Source organism: Marmota flaviventris, chromosome 6 (genome assembly GCF_047511675.1).
Source record: "Marmota flaviventris isolate mMarFla1 chromosome 6, mMarFla1.hap1, whole genome shotgun sequence".
NCBI classification, from domain to species: Eukaryota; Metazoa; Chordata; class Mammalia; order Rodentia; family Sciuridae; genus Marmota; species Marmota flaviventris.
Window position 1 is genome coordinate 14076907 of NC_092503.1, and position 16593 is coordinate 14093499.

The following is a 16593-nucleotide window of genomic DNA, read 5'->3' on the forward strand; positions in this document are numbered from 1 at the left end:
AAGAAGAAGCTTATGTTGCTGTAACAAAATAACTATAGACAAGATAACTTAGAAAGAAAAGAAATGTATTCTTTCACAGTTCTGGAGTCTAGGAAGTTCCAGATCAAGGTGCCAGTAGGTTTGGTTTTCTAGTGAGCTGCTTTCTTTAAGATGGTACCTTCTTGCTGCATCCTCCAGAGAGGCAGGATGCTGCATCCTCAAAAGGGGGAAGGCCAAGAGAGCCAAAGGCAGCCTGAAGACTCTTTTTAAGGGCTTTACCATCACTCACAAAGGGGAAGTCCTCATGGCCTGAATTTTGGAGGGGACACATCCAAACCAAAGCCCTAATCTGTCAGCCCAATAGAAGTTTATGATTTGTGTGTATTTACAAATTTCAGGTTATTCTATTAGCTCTGAAAAACTTGATACTAAATGTGGGAAACTCAAATTGTAAAGTGGTTTTTCATATTCAGGAAAAAAAGCTCTAAAGTAAGAATATATTTGAGGGACATGCAAAATTTTCATTATTTTTAAAATGTAATATTTTAAACTGTTACTTTTTTCAATCTTTCTTTTTTTTTAAATTTTGCTACACAGCATGAAAGCTATGCACTGATTCAGTTAGAATTGGAGACAGAGAATATGTAATCTAGTTTTATATGTTAGAGGTATAAGAATAAAGAGCAAAATAACTATTATTACATATCCTTCATTCTGTCAGTAAGTTGCAGTCATTTTTACTACAACATCAGACTTTCTTGGAAAAATGTGAAACATGGATGGAATTCTTGGTCCAAACGGAACAAAAGTTAGCAGTAGAGATTTCAGGCAACTATCAGCATCTATTGGAACAGCAGAGAGCACATGAGGTGGGTAATGCCAGTAGTTTGGCGGGTACCAAGGTGTTCTTGGCTTTTGGAAGATGCTACAAACTTCCACCTGGGAAAAATGAGTTTTTTCTGTCACATGCATCATTTTTGCAAGCTTGAATTTTAATATCTTTTTTTAATGGGATAATTGTTTCATTTTTAATGTTATTAAAATATTTTTATTGTTTCTTTTTAGTTATACATATCAGTAGGACCCATTTTTATATAATTATACAAGCATGGAATATGTCTTATTCTAATTAGAATCCTTGTTGTTGAGGGATTCACTGTGGTGTTTTCATATATATATGAAAATTATGTCAGATTCATTCCACTGCCTTTTCTTTTTCTATCCTTTTTCTATTTCCTCTATTCCCCATGTCTAATCTACTGAACCTTTATTCTTCCCCTCCCTGCCCCTTATTGTGGGTTAGCTTCCACATATCAGAGAAAACATTTGACCTTTGGTTTCTTAGGACTGGCTTATTTCATTTGGCATGATAGTTTCCAGACCCATTTACTTGCTGGCAAAGTCATTCTTCTTAATGATTGAATAATAATCCATTGTGTATATATACTACATTTTCTTTATCCATTCATCTGTTGATGGGCACCTAGGTTGATTCCATAGCTTACCTATTGTGAATTGGGCTGCTATACACTTTGATATGGCTGTGTCACTATAGTATGCTGATTTTCACTCCTTTGGATATATACCAACTAGTGGGCCAGCTGGGTCAAGTGGTGTTCCAATTCCTAGTTTTCTGATGACTTCATAATGCTTTCCAGATTGGTTGTACCAATATGCAATTCAACCAACAATGTTTGACTATACCCTTTCCCCCATATCCTTGCCAACATTTGTTGTTACTTATAATCTTGATAATTGCCATTCTGGTTAGAGTGAGGTGTAGTTTTAATTTGCATTTCTCTAATTGCTAGAAGATGCTGACAAAAAAAAAAAAAAGTGATCCAGTTCTCTGCTCCATAGCTGTTTGTAGACATATGTCAAGCATCAATACTTTGTAATGCATAGTGCTAGAGTTGTGCTTAAGGCTACTTATTGGAGATAGAGCTGGAGAGGAAAAGCAGTGCAGAAAGCCACACAGTTTTCCAACTACATTGTAGACTGCATTACCATTGCCAAGGCTAACTGTTTAAGAGAATATGCTTTGAGCAAAAAGTTTGGGGCCAATGAAAATCATGTGTTCTTTAAAAAACATAAATTAATTTTATAGCAAGACACCAATCTGTCAAATATCTTCAAGCATATCTCTTAATCGAACTGCATTATAATTATTTCTCAAGAAATAAGGAGAAAGAACTACATATAAATAGTATATTAATTAATTTGCCAACTCTATCCCTGTTTTGCTATGTATTGGTGTTTGTCAAATACATGCTCATAGAAGGATGGGACATACCTAAGAACTGAGAGAAACTTGTTCTAAAAAAGAATAAGATGAATTTTAAAATGTTTGGAATTCTAAAAATAGAAAATTTAAAGGTAGATATTTTAAAATCCAGTTTTACTGAGCTGACAGATGAGGACATAAAAGTCATGGATCAAAACTACAGTGAGACACCATTTTTCACCCACTAGGATGGCTGAAATGAAAAACATGACAAATATTGGTGAAGTGGCAGAGATATTAGAGTCCATGTGCATTGTTGATGGGACTGTAAAGTGGTGAAGCTGTTTTGGAAAACAGTGGATCATTTCTCAAAATGCTAAACACAGAATTGCCTTATAACCCAGTAATGCCATCCCTAAGTATATCCCGCACAAAACCTGGACAAGTGTATGTTCATAGCAGTACCTTCATAATAGACAAAGTAGAAAAAAAAACAAAGTCCATCAATGGATGAGAGTGTAAATAAAATGTAAGCACTATTCAGCGATATTAAGAACAAGATACTGATGCATAATGCAACGTGGATGAACAGAGAAAATGTCACATGCAAGAAGCCAGTCACAAAAGGCCACATGTTACTTGGCTCGATTTATATGAATTATCCAGAGTAAGCAATTGATAGAGATGTGAAGTAGATTAGTGGTTGCTCAGAGCTGGGAATTGGGAGGAAATGGGGTCTGATTTCTAATGAGGGCAGAATTTCTTTGGGGACGATGAAAACATTCTAAAATTGATCATGGAGATGGTGGCACAAGTCTGGAATATAATAAAAGTTATTAAACTGGACATTTTAAATGTGCAAATTTTATGACATGTGAATAATATCTCAACCAAACTGTTTAAAAACAGTGGAAATAATTTGAAAGACCTTTCTATTGATTTAATAATGAAATAATTTTATTAAACTAATTAATTTGAAAAACATTTCAGAAAGACCAGAACACAAATTATTCATCAACTTACCTTATTGAGGGATTTAAAGAGAAAGAAGGGAAACCTAAATCTACTTTTAGTCATTAAGTTTAATAAGCCAAAAACCAAACTTTAGGCCTACTTTAATTAATGGTCTAAAAGTAAATATTCCTACATGTCAGGATTTCACACTCATCGTGATTCAGCTGGAGATATTTTCCATAGTCTTGCTATACCCAGTGCATTTGAAAGGTTATCAGAAAACCGGTCACAAAAATTAGGAACTCTAAAAGTATGCTCTTCTTTTTTAAAATTATAGTTGTTTCAAGCCGAGATGTTCAGCCGTCAGCAGATTTTACACTCGATCATTATTGATGGGCAACGTCTTCTAGAACAAGGTCAAGTTGATGACAGGTAGGATCTTTGATAACTTATTATGAAGAAAGCTTCCAGTAAATTAGTCATTTTCCTTTTAATGAGCAGATTAGAGGGCACATAGCCAATCTTCTCAAGGCAATTGTATTATCCTGGAGTCTCAGTAATTGGAGGGAAGGCTTGTCTGAATCTCTGAAATGAGTGAGTATTGAATCCTTTTAGAGAACAGCTATTATATGATATGAAGGACATAGAGTAATTGGAAATCACCTAGCCAACCTTCACTAGTCATCTGTAGAGACTGGAATTAATGAATAGATCAGAATGAATTGTATCAATGGTTCATAAACAGATGCTTCTAATATTCTCATGCAATTATCGAAATTGTATTCCTGAAAGGAGGATAGATATCACTAGTCCATCTTTCTTACTCGGAGATGAAAAACCTGAGACCCACAAATGTGGACTGATTTGACCAAGGTCACAAAACCAAGGAGCAGCAGACTCTGGCTTTGTGCTCCTGGGTCTAGTTTGTAGTCTGCACAGCCAGCCTTCCCAGGCCACAAAACTTCCTCCGTGTTTGAAAATGATTTGTCACCATAAATCTGATTACATTCTACCTGAAATACTTCTTCCTCTTCATTTACATGACAAATTATCTCTTTAATAAAAATTCAGAGGTAAAAACATAGCTTCTCTTCCAATTTACAGCATGTGAATTGGCAATTATGTGCAGTATTTACATTTCCTAGGAACAATATTTTCTTTATCTTATTGACTTTCCATGGTGATATTTGGAGAATTAAACTCATTTGTTTTATTATATGCATACATCTTCCCCATAGTTAGGACCAGTAGTTGTGACTATAATTAACTTTGTGTATTTAAAAAAGTTAGAAAATGAATCATTTTATTGTGAAAGGTTTTTTTTAATGTTTTGGAAGTAATTTCAGTTTTTAAGTGGTTATTTCTTTGGATGTACATAAAAGATTTTCATAGTTAAGGTTGGAACAACAAAACATGATAGCATATTATTCTTTCCTAAGCAGGCCAAACTTAAATGCAAGATTTACTGAGAATTTAAGACCTTCAAAATAAAACAAATTCAAATGCAATTAACTTTTAGCTTTTGCTTTATCATCTTTTAGCCAACTTTATAACAATATTTTAAACATTCAAGTCATTATGTTAAATACAATTTACAATTCCCCTATAAGCCAACATCTATTAAATTTTAAATGCTAACATTTAGGGGAAAAACAACAACAGAGAGAAGAAAATTGGAAGATAAGAATTTTGATAGTTGTAATTAAAAAGAGAAGCATCAGATTAGAACCTGCTGACAATAGGAAGTTTCCTGATGACAAATGTACGTAACTCTCAAAGTTCATTTATGATCTCTGTTGTTTAGAGCTTCAGCAGTGGGGAGATGTGCTCTAAGTGGTTTCTTGTGTTGACAGGTAGCTCAGGGCAACCAGGCTACACAGGGAGGATAGAGCCCCATAGAGATCCTGGGTGGTTACCTGGCACAAAGCAACACACAAATGAACCATTCCACATTCCATGATGTTCTCATTCTGATTTGACAGATGTTATAAATGTTAAGGAAGTATCATGAAGTTAATTTGCAAATTTGGATTCGACTGTGCTTGATTTGACAAATGACTTCTGTTTTTGAAAGGAAATTCATATATATAATCTATACATTATATATATATATATATATATATATATATATATATATCTCCCCTTTGCTCTATCCCTCTCCACTCACACACTCAGGAAGAGAGTGACAATGACCTTGTCAAAGATTTTTCGAACTGTACTGAGACCTGGAAACACCACTTACCTACACCAATAGTCTAATTTTGAAAATTATTTTCAGTAGACCCCATAGCAGATCTTGGCATAATATTTTTAAATTGATTTGTTTATTTGTTTTTATGATACTGGGGATTGATCTAGGTGTTTTGCACATGCTAATCAAACACTACCACTGAGCTACATTTGTGCTCTACCTCAGCACTTTTTTAAGTTACCCTGTCTGGCCTTGAACTTTTGATTCTCCTGAGTCAGCCTTCTGAATAGCTAGGACTAATGGCATGTACTACTGCACCGGGCCATAGCATCTATTTTAAATCCTTTGCCTTAGATCACTTCTCAGGGCTTGCAGTCATTGAGAAGGTATGCTCCCTCTGTTATGTGGCTACATCCAAAGAACAATCTTTTCACCGTGTAATTACCTCTTCTCCAGGGATGAGTTCAACCTGAAGTTGACCCTCCTCAGTAATCAGTGGCAGGGAGTGATTCGCAGAGCCCAGCAGAGGCGGGGGATCATCGATAGCCAGATTCGCCAGTGGCAACGCTACAGGGAGATGGCAGAGAAGCTCCGTAAATGGTTGGTGGAGGTGTCCTATCTGCCCGTGAGTGGCCTTGGAAGCATCCCCGTGCCACTGCAACAAGTCAGGACCCTCTTTGATGAAGTGCAGGTAGGATGCAGAACACACTGTTCTCAAGCCTCTTCTGCATTTCCAACTTGACCTTAGCCTCAGTGCTTCAGAGGTACCCTGGAGTGACAGGGGAATTGGAGTGAATATTATTCCCAAATGTGAACTGAAAATGCAAAAGTGATTGCCCTGCAGACATCTGAATGGTGGGGTCAGAGTAAACCTCAGCCTCTCCCAGAGCCTCTTCTACTCCACACACCAAGGCTCATAGCAGCTCCCTGCAGCCCAGCTAGAATGTGTTGATTATGTCTATTGGACTCATGAGCAATTTAAACATGTAATGCAAGCACTCCAGAGAAGGCTCTGTCCTTGAGTTCTTTGTCCCTGCCCAACTAGCTCCTTACTTTCACCAGCCTGAGATCTGGGGCTATGGCATCTGAGACAGATACCTCCCAGCACTCTCACCCATCCTTCCCCCTTGATTCATGGGCTCTCTTCCTTTCAAGGTCACTGTTCTCTGGTTCTCCTTCTCCAAATTTCTTTGAAAGAACTCATCTACAGATAGGGCTTCAACTACTCACTACCAGCAAAAAAGGAGCAAGTTGGTATCTTCTGGTCACATTCACCTGCTATGGTTTCAACTCCTGTATCTGGCCACATTTTAGATTGATATCTGTGCATTTCAGCTGTAACAACTCTGTGTCCCTCAACAGTGTTTGTGATCTCTGAAACAACATTCTCTGTTTCCCATGTCCAGTGTAGGAAAATGTTATCACCAGCGATCTGGTCTATCAGTCCAGGACCCCTAGTGTCATTGTAGAGCTATACCCCTCCTCGTCTGTTGCTCCCCTATAAATCTGCTGCAAGTCTTCATCCTCATGGCCACTGCCTTGAATAAGGCATTCATGACTTCTCACCTGAATGGACAGTAGCTTTCTTACCTGTCTCAGCATATCCAATACACACCCCTCTTCCATCCCACTTTCCACCCTGCTTCTGAATGCTTTTATTAAAACCTTAATTCAAACACATTACTTACCTCCTTAATATTCTTCTGTGACCGCAGTCATTTTTACTCTAAAAGAACAAATTTCTGTGCAAGATGTAGTCTTGCCTCATCTTCGACCATTCTGTTACATGCACCCCATACTCCAGCCACTGAAAAACTACATCCTGTTTTCCTGTACAGTGGACATGCGCATCCTCAGTTCCCTGAGGGAAGGTGTTCTCTCCTCTGCTTCTGCTTCGACTCATCACTTAATAAGGTTGCATTCACGCATCTTTCAAGAAGTCCCAAGCCACTTTACCACTTTGGGGAAGCTATGCTGTGCCTGCCATGCTCTATGTTCTTTGCACACCAGTTTTATAAAGCAAATCTCATATTATATCCTAACTGTATTTGACTTTAGGGTAGAAAGAAAGCCTTTCCCTGTTGTGTTCTCATTCATTATACATGGTTCATTCCTGCACAAAGTACCATCTCAACAAATGCTTGCTGGATGGAAGAGGGCAGGCTGCTTATGCTAACCTGTGGGGCCACTAAGAATACTTATAGTAGGAAAAGGATGAAGAAGAGTCGAAAAAGTAAAAAGTGACCCTTCCTTTCAGTTCAAAGAAAAGGTGTTCCTGCGACAACAAGGGAGCTACATCCTGACTGTGGAGGCTGGCAAGCAGCTCCTGCTGACTGCAGACAGCGCAGCCGAGGCCGCCTTGCAAGCCGAACTCACCGAAATCCAAGAGAAGTGGAGATTGGCCAGCATGCACCTGGAGGAGCAGAAGAAAAAACTGGCTTTCTTGCTGAAAGTAGGTTCAATTTAAAAGGGCATTTTAATAGTTGTACTGTTTTCTCCCATTGTTTTCCTTGCAAATCAAGTATTCAAAGATCATTAAGCAATACCTGCAGGATTTTGAACCTGTGCATTTTATTTAAGACTTTGCCCTATCTTGCAGGAACTGGACAAGTTTCTCCATTTTCAGCATTTCATTTTTCAGGACAATCCCCCAACAATGTAATTGAAACTGGAAAAGGTCTGTCCATGCTATGAATTCTGATTAATGGCCATTGCTAAGGCTTAGCCATGAGATGACTTTATAAAATTAGACAGAAAGTCAAAGCATTGGTTCCACTCCCTAACCTCAAACTCAAAAATGGTTCTCAAGATTGATATCTCTTATTTTATAGCAGGGGAAAACCAACCCAAAATGATGCTCTCAAGTTGGCTTAGTTTACCAAAGAAGGTTGCTAGGCAATAGAATCTCCAGGAGGAATATGAAGCCCTTAGTGGGATACGCATTGCATACCATCACTCAGGAAGTTGAAGGGAGCTTGGATTGGGCTACACCTGCTCCAAGAAATTTTCACCCTTATTTTCAAATTCCAGGTATAAAACATAATTAAATCAGGAGCTTAAAAAGGGCATGTGCCCTAAACCTGGGTAAAACCAAGTTAAAACCAGAGTAAACCAAGTAATCTGGTTATTGGAATCTTTCCAATCCTCGGACAAGTGGTATATTACCTGGTACATATTGAGCACTAAATATATAACAGTAATTACCATTGTTTATGTCATCATTTAAAAAAGTGAACATAGTAAATGCTAAATTATGTAGGTTGATAATCACCAATAATTCAATGAGATTATCTATTAAAGTGACTTGTCACTTTTTTGGATCAAAGGTAATAACTAAAGTTAATGGAGCAGATTTTACTCTTTTATTGTTTAAAGTCCACACACCCATTTGATTTGTTCTGCTGAATTTTAGTTAATGATATATTAACTTCTGAGTGGGAAATAAGCAATCAAAAATACCCCTGGGCATCTATAAGTCACTATTATTTGCACACAGTGCAATTCATCAGTAATATAATATGCCAAATTCATCTTGCTTTCAGGAAAGGATTTAAAACATTGTAACTCGATCTGTAAGAGAACATGTTAATCATATATTTTTCTTTATTTGTGATGTGATTTTTGGAGACATTCCTGAGATTTAATAAGGCATGGTATCTGAGTCACTGCCTTTGCTGAAGACAAGTCTGTCTGCTGGTTGGTGTATAAAACATCCGAATTAATAGATGCTTACAGACCACAGCATTAAGCTATTACCTTAGAATTCATAGAACAAACAGACTTGATTATAGCTTCACAGTCTAAGTCATTCTTGGAAAGGGAGGAATCCCTGTTCTTCTCTTGTTAAAGCTTGTTATATTTTGAATCATTTACTTCCTTCTATCTGTCTAAGAGAGTATTATAAAACTAAATTTTAATGTTTTTGGAGCTTCATTTCAGGATATCTTTGCACCACAGCTATAATACTTATCTATTTTTAGTTCTCAATCTAATGCTCCAAGTATGTATGTCAAAAATAGTCATTATAATTCCATATTCTACATAGTCACCTGCTTCATCGATGCCTCAAAGTATTTTCACAAGAATGAGTTGTCCTTGTTTCTGTGAGATCAATGAATAATTACTGACTGCATTCTTATAGATTTGGGGGTGTATGCTGATTTAAATGAGGATGTTTTGTTCATTTTAAGCAGGAAGAGGACCTGTCTACCCTCACTATGCTGAACATTGGTAAACTAAGTAGCCTGAGAATACAGCGATATTTTTAAATAAAGGGAGTTGGAATGAATCTGTGCATGATAAGCAAAGGATTTTTGCTTTTTGTTTTCTTGGGGTTTTGTTTGTTTGTTTCTGGTAATAGGGATGAGAGAATATGATTATACACTCTAGGAAGTTCCAGAAAAGAAGTTTAAAGAGAAATGAGAATGTGGGACCAAACCTTTGGTTCAGTTAAAAGCAAAAGACACTTTGGGTAGGAATTACTTTGGTCCTTACTTTTTGTGTCAGTAAAACAAAACAAAAGACACTTGTAGTGATAGACGGTTGTGGTTGTAGTCACAGTTATACCTGTGGGTTGTCATTGCAAAGGATAAATAAATCAGGTGTCAGGAGAGAAGACAGGAAGAATGCTAGGAAGGAAAGACTGGAGGTGATGAGAGAGATGCTGTGGAAGAAAATGGAGCATGATGTGGTGGCATGTGAACCACTCTCCATATTTCTATCATGTCGGGAGCGGCCATTGGGGAGGACAGTGGGGATGCAGAGGCCAGGCATGGACATAGGATAAAATGGGTTGTGTTGGACAACATAGAGGAGACTCGTTTAGTTGGACTTACTTTTCCATGGCATTGAGACACCAGATAAGAGTTAACTTGTAGATATGGTGCTTGTAAGTATCCGTCTCCATTGTGGAAATTTCATCTTATTTTTCTTAGTTTTTAATTACTCCTTCCACTTTTTTTCCTTAGTTTTTAAATTACAAAAGAAATACATGTGTCATAAAATTTCACATAATAATTGAGGTATATAGAGTACAAAATGAAATTCCCCTTGTACCACCATTCAGATTGTCTATCTCTGCCAAGAGGGAGCCATTGCCACCAGTTTGTTGTGTAACATTTGAAAACAAAGCCACACAATGCCTGTTTTCTTTGTCAGCCCGTGGAGACCCCCAGGTTCTCTGCTGCCATGCTCTACCACTAAGGGAGCACTTACCACTACGTGGCATGCTGGATACATATTTCTTAAAGTGTGCCTTAGCTCTCTTCCCCCACTTCTTGATGGTGTGGACTTTTATGTTGTACACAACCCTTTGCTACCTGCTTTATCAGTAACAAGATAAAGCCAGTCAAAGGCTCTGCCCATCTCTGTTGTATTTCCACTTCTTTAACAGCTCATACTCATGTGGCTCATACCATTGATGAATTTAATCAGACTCTGGGTTATATTGTTTTTACATTCGCTCTCTCTCCTCTTACTCCTATGTGTTTTTATAGCCTCTTTTTTTATCCCCTGTAGTGTATTGGGGAGAGCATGGGCATTGAATGCAGTTAGGGATGAAGTTAGCTGAAAGGCACATTGCCACATCATACCCCTGCCTCTGCAGACAGATTTGGATTCAGATAACATTGCTGAGTATTCATGATTCTCTGGGTGTTGTGTTCGTTAACACCCATTGCTTATTTTAATTCTCTGACAGTTATAGTTTGTATTATTTCCATTTTCATTGGGAAACATGAGACACAGGCTTATCAGCTTACTAAAGTCATGCAGTTAAAAAGTAACAGAGTCAGAATTGGACTCAACTCTTAGGATGACCGCATGCTGCCCATGGTGGCAAAGGGTGTGGACTCCCCTTCTCACTGTTCATCAATGTGACTTTAATTCTTTCTCTGTAATTAAAAAGTGTTTCTTTCTTGTTTTCTAATTTATTTCCAAAACAAAACAAAAAACATACCGGGTACAGTGGTGCATGCCTGTAATCCCAGCAGCTTGGGAGGCTGAGACAGGAGGATCGAGGATCGTGAGTTCAAAGACAGCCTCAGCAATGGCGAGGCCCTAAACAACTCAAGGAGACCTTGTCTCTAAATAAAATACAAAAAATAGGGCTGGGGCTAGGGCTCAGTGGTTGAATGCCTGAGCTCAATCCCCAGTACCCCTTCCCACCAAAATAAACTGACATGCAATTTCTTTTGCTTCCATCATAGGACTGGGAAAAATGTGAAAAAGGAATTGCTGATTCCCTGGAGAAACTACGGACATTCAAAAAGAAGCTTTCCCAGCCTCTACCAGATCATCATGAGGAGCTTCATGCAGAGCAAATGCGATGCAAGGTGAATTACTGGATGGAGATAATCCCTGTCACCCATCTTCTGCCTGTGCAGGGATAACACCTGCAGAAGAATAATCCCATCAATCTTCTCTGGCTGTCTGCATGCAGATGCAAAATCCCAGGGGACTGCAATAAGACAAATAGCTCCTAGGTGATACTTGCTTGGCTCACTTATTGCAGTGAGTGAAAGTTTATGAATTAACCTGCTGAAGCAAATGAAAATTAAACACAAACATTAAAGATATTTAAAAGCCAGGTTAAGAGCAATAAAAGCAATCTTTCTAAAGCATCCACACTGAGGGATCATTTTAGCCAGAGTCTACTTTACAGAAAGCATTGGCAGCCTGGACAATCTGTTGTCTATGGCTTGCGGAAGAACCCTCCCTCCCCTCCAGACTCTTCTGCAAAGAAAGCAGGAAAAATTGCTAATCTCAGTTGACACAAGGAGTCATCTAATCCTTATTACTCAGGGCTCTAACTACTTAAAGATTATGATCAATGCTTTAAATCATGCTTGAAAGCAAATTGATAGCTAATACAGACCACTCCCTGCATGATGAGGTCATGAATACTTACATGATTTAGTGGCTGTAGGATTCATCCCATTTACACCTTCTTAGCCCAGTAAAGCTTGAGACTGGTCCTCTGCTGAGCAATGTGCCCATCAGATCAAAAGTACTAATACTTTTTTCTTTTCAAATTATACATGTCCTCATGTTCTCTAATTATTTGTAAATTATTGCTGTAGTGTAATTCTAGTAAAATTTTACATATATGGAAGTGATATGGATTTTAATTGGAAGTTCTCTGCCTCACTCTGACTAAGAAGGTGTAAATAGAAAGGTTGCATCTTTAATTTACCGGTTTGATCCTTCAAGCCAAGAGATTATTAAGTCTAGAAATCTTGATAAGTGTGGATGTAAAAATTTTTCCTTCAGTACAAAAATCCAAAGATATTCTTTGAGACATTAAAAGGCAGTTAGGAAAAATTGAAGGTGGTACACTTCACATCTCAAATGGCAAGTGAATGAAATATTATTTTGAGGTGTGACGTTCAGAAGTTTGTGAAGATGACAAAGGTAAACAGTTATTTTTAAGCCTGTGATTATAAATTTACCAAAAAAAACTATTAAATACAAATTCTGTTAAGTAAGAATGGACACTGATTAGGCTCCTCTGTGTGCCAGTGACCTCATGAGTGTTGTTTCAGTTGGTCTGAACACAAGTCAGGAGGACATTCAGTTACTGCCTTTTTGCAGATGAGAAAACAGAGGCTTCTAGGAAGTAAGTAAGTATCTGAGTTGTTGCATTTAAAGGCTGTACTTTTCCCACACTGACTCGCCTCATGGAGAATGTTCAAAGCAGTGGGTCCTGATGTTAGTGTTGTTTGTTTTTTCAATCTCTTCACCAAATCTGCTGTTTGGATTGAGGACCAGGAACTGGCATAAAATGAGCAAAATCTTTACATTGGTATAACAATTTAATATCTCCAAAGGTGTAAATGTTGCATTTTTAAATGTTGCATTTTTAATTTACTGGAACAGTTTGATCCTTCAGCCAGATGCTGTTTCTAAGGAGTCTCATTTTTTCATCTCCCCAAATACTGGACACATACTCTGTTTTTGAGTTTGTAGATTCAAAGGATGCCTTTCAGTCTGGCTCTCTGCTCCTCTTCCCCAAACAACCTTAGCAGCAAAACAAAGCAATTACTTGGAAAATCAGGCTAAAACCTTGTTTGCCTAAATTGCCTGGAAAGTCAGCCTCAGACAGTATTGTTAATTACTTTTGCCTTTGGAAACTGGTGTCCTGTGTGAAGAGACAAAAAGAGAAGGAACCAACCATCTGAAATTTTCTATTCATACGCTAAATTAGCTGGATTCTAAAGGCAACAACTGGCAGGGAACAAGAGTTATACAAATTGCAAAATCAGCCATCCATCAAAGTATTGCAAAAGTTAATGTCAACTCTTACAAATATTATTATAAGATTTTTTTCTCCTTAAATCATTTCCCAAAAGAACAGGGTACATAATCTTTTTCAGTAACTTAAATAAATTTCTGATCCTACAGAAAATGTATTCAGGGAATTATTTTTAATTTAGTAATAATAGATCTCCACCATTATCTTGCAAGTATACATCATAGAATATAGCAACTCATAATGTATGAAAATGAAAATTAAATTATTAAAATATTTCATTAGTGTGATCAGTAACTTAGGACAAAAAGAAAGTATGGGTTATGTGTTTATGACATCAGTTTAAAGTTCAGTGCAGTGCTCAAACATCAGTTAGGAAAAGCCATCAAAGAGAAAATAAGATCGTTGAGATGGTAAATAGATGTTAGAAAGATTCTACAAGCAAGTCTGGTATCAGAAGAACTTGGCAATTGATCAGATTATGTAGGAAGAAAATGAAACAGATCCCACGTTAGAGAATGGAAATGGAATTTTATCTGGAAGGATTTCAAATGATGTGAGAAATTGTTGACGGTAGATGACAAGATAACTATTAGAGAAAAATTCTAATAAGTAAGAATGGGCATTTATTAGGCCCATTTTTTCAAGAATCATTTTCAGGAACTTCTTTTTTAATCTAGGAATTAGAAAGTGCCGTTGGGAGCTGGACGGATGACTTGGCAGAGCTGACGTTGCTGCGGGGCTCCCTGTCTGCCTACATCAGTGCTGACGACATCTCCATCCTTAATGAGCGCATAGAGCTCCTGCAGAGGCAGTGGGAAGAACTGTGCCACCAGGTAAGACCAGTGCCGTACGTGGAAAGTGACCATCATGGTGGAAAGCTGGGTGGTGATTCAGTGGCAGGTGGCTTGACCAGGTTTGGACCCACCCATAGCACATGGTACCAGCTAAAGAAGAACCCTGTGGTTATTGCCAGAACATTCCAGACCAAGACAACTATGTCTTACCATTTTATCTTTGATGCATCTAAACTGGATTCTCACCTCTCCTTTCATTGGCTGGTGTAGTATTTTTAAGAGGAAGCACAAAGCTGTGGTTGACAGATGTGATTATTTTGCTAGGTAGACACTGGTGGCATCTTCTATTTTTTAAACACATGAAAAAGTATTGTTTTATTTGCAATTTCAGCTAACACTCCAGAGCCAGTTCTGTTATGGAATATTTATTGTTACTCTCATCCTAGTTGTTTCCTGGTAATTAAAGGGTGTGTGTCGTGGTTAGTCATACTTTATTCATGTTTTAAGTACCTTTCTGTGTGTGCAATACTTTAGAAGAGATCCCAGGTTGGTCTTTGAGTTGGAAATGAAAGGGAAAAGTTGGTGGGAAGGCAGTAAGAGGACACCCTGGACCAAGAGAGTATCGGATTGCAGGCTCACAAATGAGCAGACAGCTGCCCAAGAGGCTTGTGGACCTACCCTCCAAGAGGCAGGGCCCAAGTCTGTCTCTCCCCATCTGTAACCTATGCACCATGCCTGGCACATTATAGGCTCTGACAATTATTCAGTTGAATTGTTCATTTCCATTATTGTGAATTTGACAAGCCATAATAGATGTTCCCACCATCAAGCTTACAAACTTGATTTACACAAACTTTTACAGTTACAAAGAAAATCATGTATAACCAGGTTAAACACAATATGTGAAAATATATAAAGATATAAATGAGCTAAGGATGATAGGGATTGAAGAGAATGAAGGAGGTGCTTCTTGGAATGGGTAAATCTTCAAGGGACGCCTGAGATGGAGAGCGTGGAGTAAGATTGGTGTGCAGGGGACAAATGGATGCGGGGGCAAGCTTGCAGCTGCAGTAGAGGCCAGGGACGCAGGCTTTAGTAGGGCATATGTAGGTGTCATTTGGTGGAGGAAAGGCTGTGGAAGGGTGGCCTCTTGGTGTCTATGCCAGCTACACTGCTCCACCATCTCTCTTCTCTCCCATCCTTCTACCTCCTCTAACTTTGGGGATGCTTATCCTTGTGCTCCAGGAACTACTAAACAGAGGCTCAGAGCCTCTTGGTTTATTTGACATCAAGAAGAAATATGTTCTTACAAAAACTTCCTTCTGAATGTTTAAATGAAAACCCAGAATTTTCTCATCTTGTGAACCAAAGGGGGACTCTAGGCACACATGGTAGATGTGTGAACCCTCTTCTTGTGAAATATATTCTTGCAAAAAGCAGGACACAGGAGAGAGGCTTTCATCAGCCTGTCAGTGATTCACGTTCAACATGAATGTAGCTACTTTTCACAGAGCTCTGTATTCTCAACGACCATGAGAAACCTCCATCAAGTTCCTCATAGGAAGTGGCACTATTAATCACCACGCTTTATTCTTTTCTGATTTCTTCAACCCAGAAGGAATACATTTCCATAGTCACTCATCCTATCATTTCCTGATGTAAAGATCTTATCATGATGTATAAATGGAAGCTATTTTGTGATGACAGATGACGGCAAATTTTTACAGCATGATTCCTTTACCCTTATTGAGCCTGTTCATCTATTTTTAATTTTGAGAAAAGTTTAGTACTACTTGCTGTCTTAGTGTTTTTCAACATTAGACCAGATCCATTTCTGTAGCTAATGGAAGCCTGCAGAGTTCTTCAGAAAGGTGGCACCTCAGAGTTTGGACGTTTCCTTGGCAAACACACACATGAACATCCCTCCCTAAAAGCCTGATCATGCCACTCCTCCTGCCTAAGCTGATGATTTCTTCTCTTCTGATTTCTAGCCTGTGGTCTTTCATGTTCCACAAACCCATGGCATTGTGACATTATGCTCTGTCATTGAGATTTTCTTAATCCTGTGAACTACCCTTTCCCTTTTGGTCTGTGCTGTTCCATAGTACAGTATTTTACTTCTTTGTGATCTGATTCCAAAAGCTAAGGTGCAAAGACCTTTTCTCTGTATGGCTAATGCCCACCACAGCTATGTGTCTGT

General features: G+C 38.2%; 1 protein-coding gene across 10 annotated transcripts in view; it reads left to right on the forward strand.

Annotated features, from left to right (window-relative positions):
* Syne1 (spectrin repeat containing nuclear envelope protein 1) overlaps positions 1-16593 on the forward strand; it is a 436344-nt gene that overhangs the window by 365958 nt on the left and 53793 nt on the right. For all 10 annotated transcript variants that reach the window (XM_071612898.1, XM_071612903.1, XM_071612905.1 and 7 more), the window contains 6 exons: positions 701-848; positions 3495-3589; positions 5805-6039; positions 7606-7800; positions 11555-11680; positions 14277-14432. In XM_071612898.1, the coding sequence (XP_071468999.1) occupies positions 701-848; positions 3495-3589; positions 5805-6039; positions 7606-7800; positions 11555-11680; positions 14277-14432 (955 nt within the window). The remainder of the gene's footprint in view (positions 1-700; positions 849-3494; positions 3590-5804; positions 6040-7605; positions 7801-11554; positions 11681-14276; positions 14433-16593) is intronic.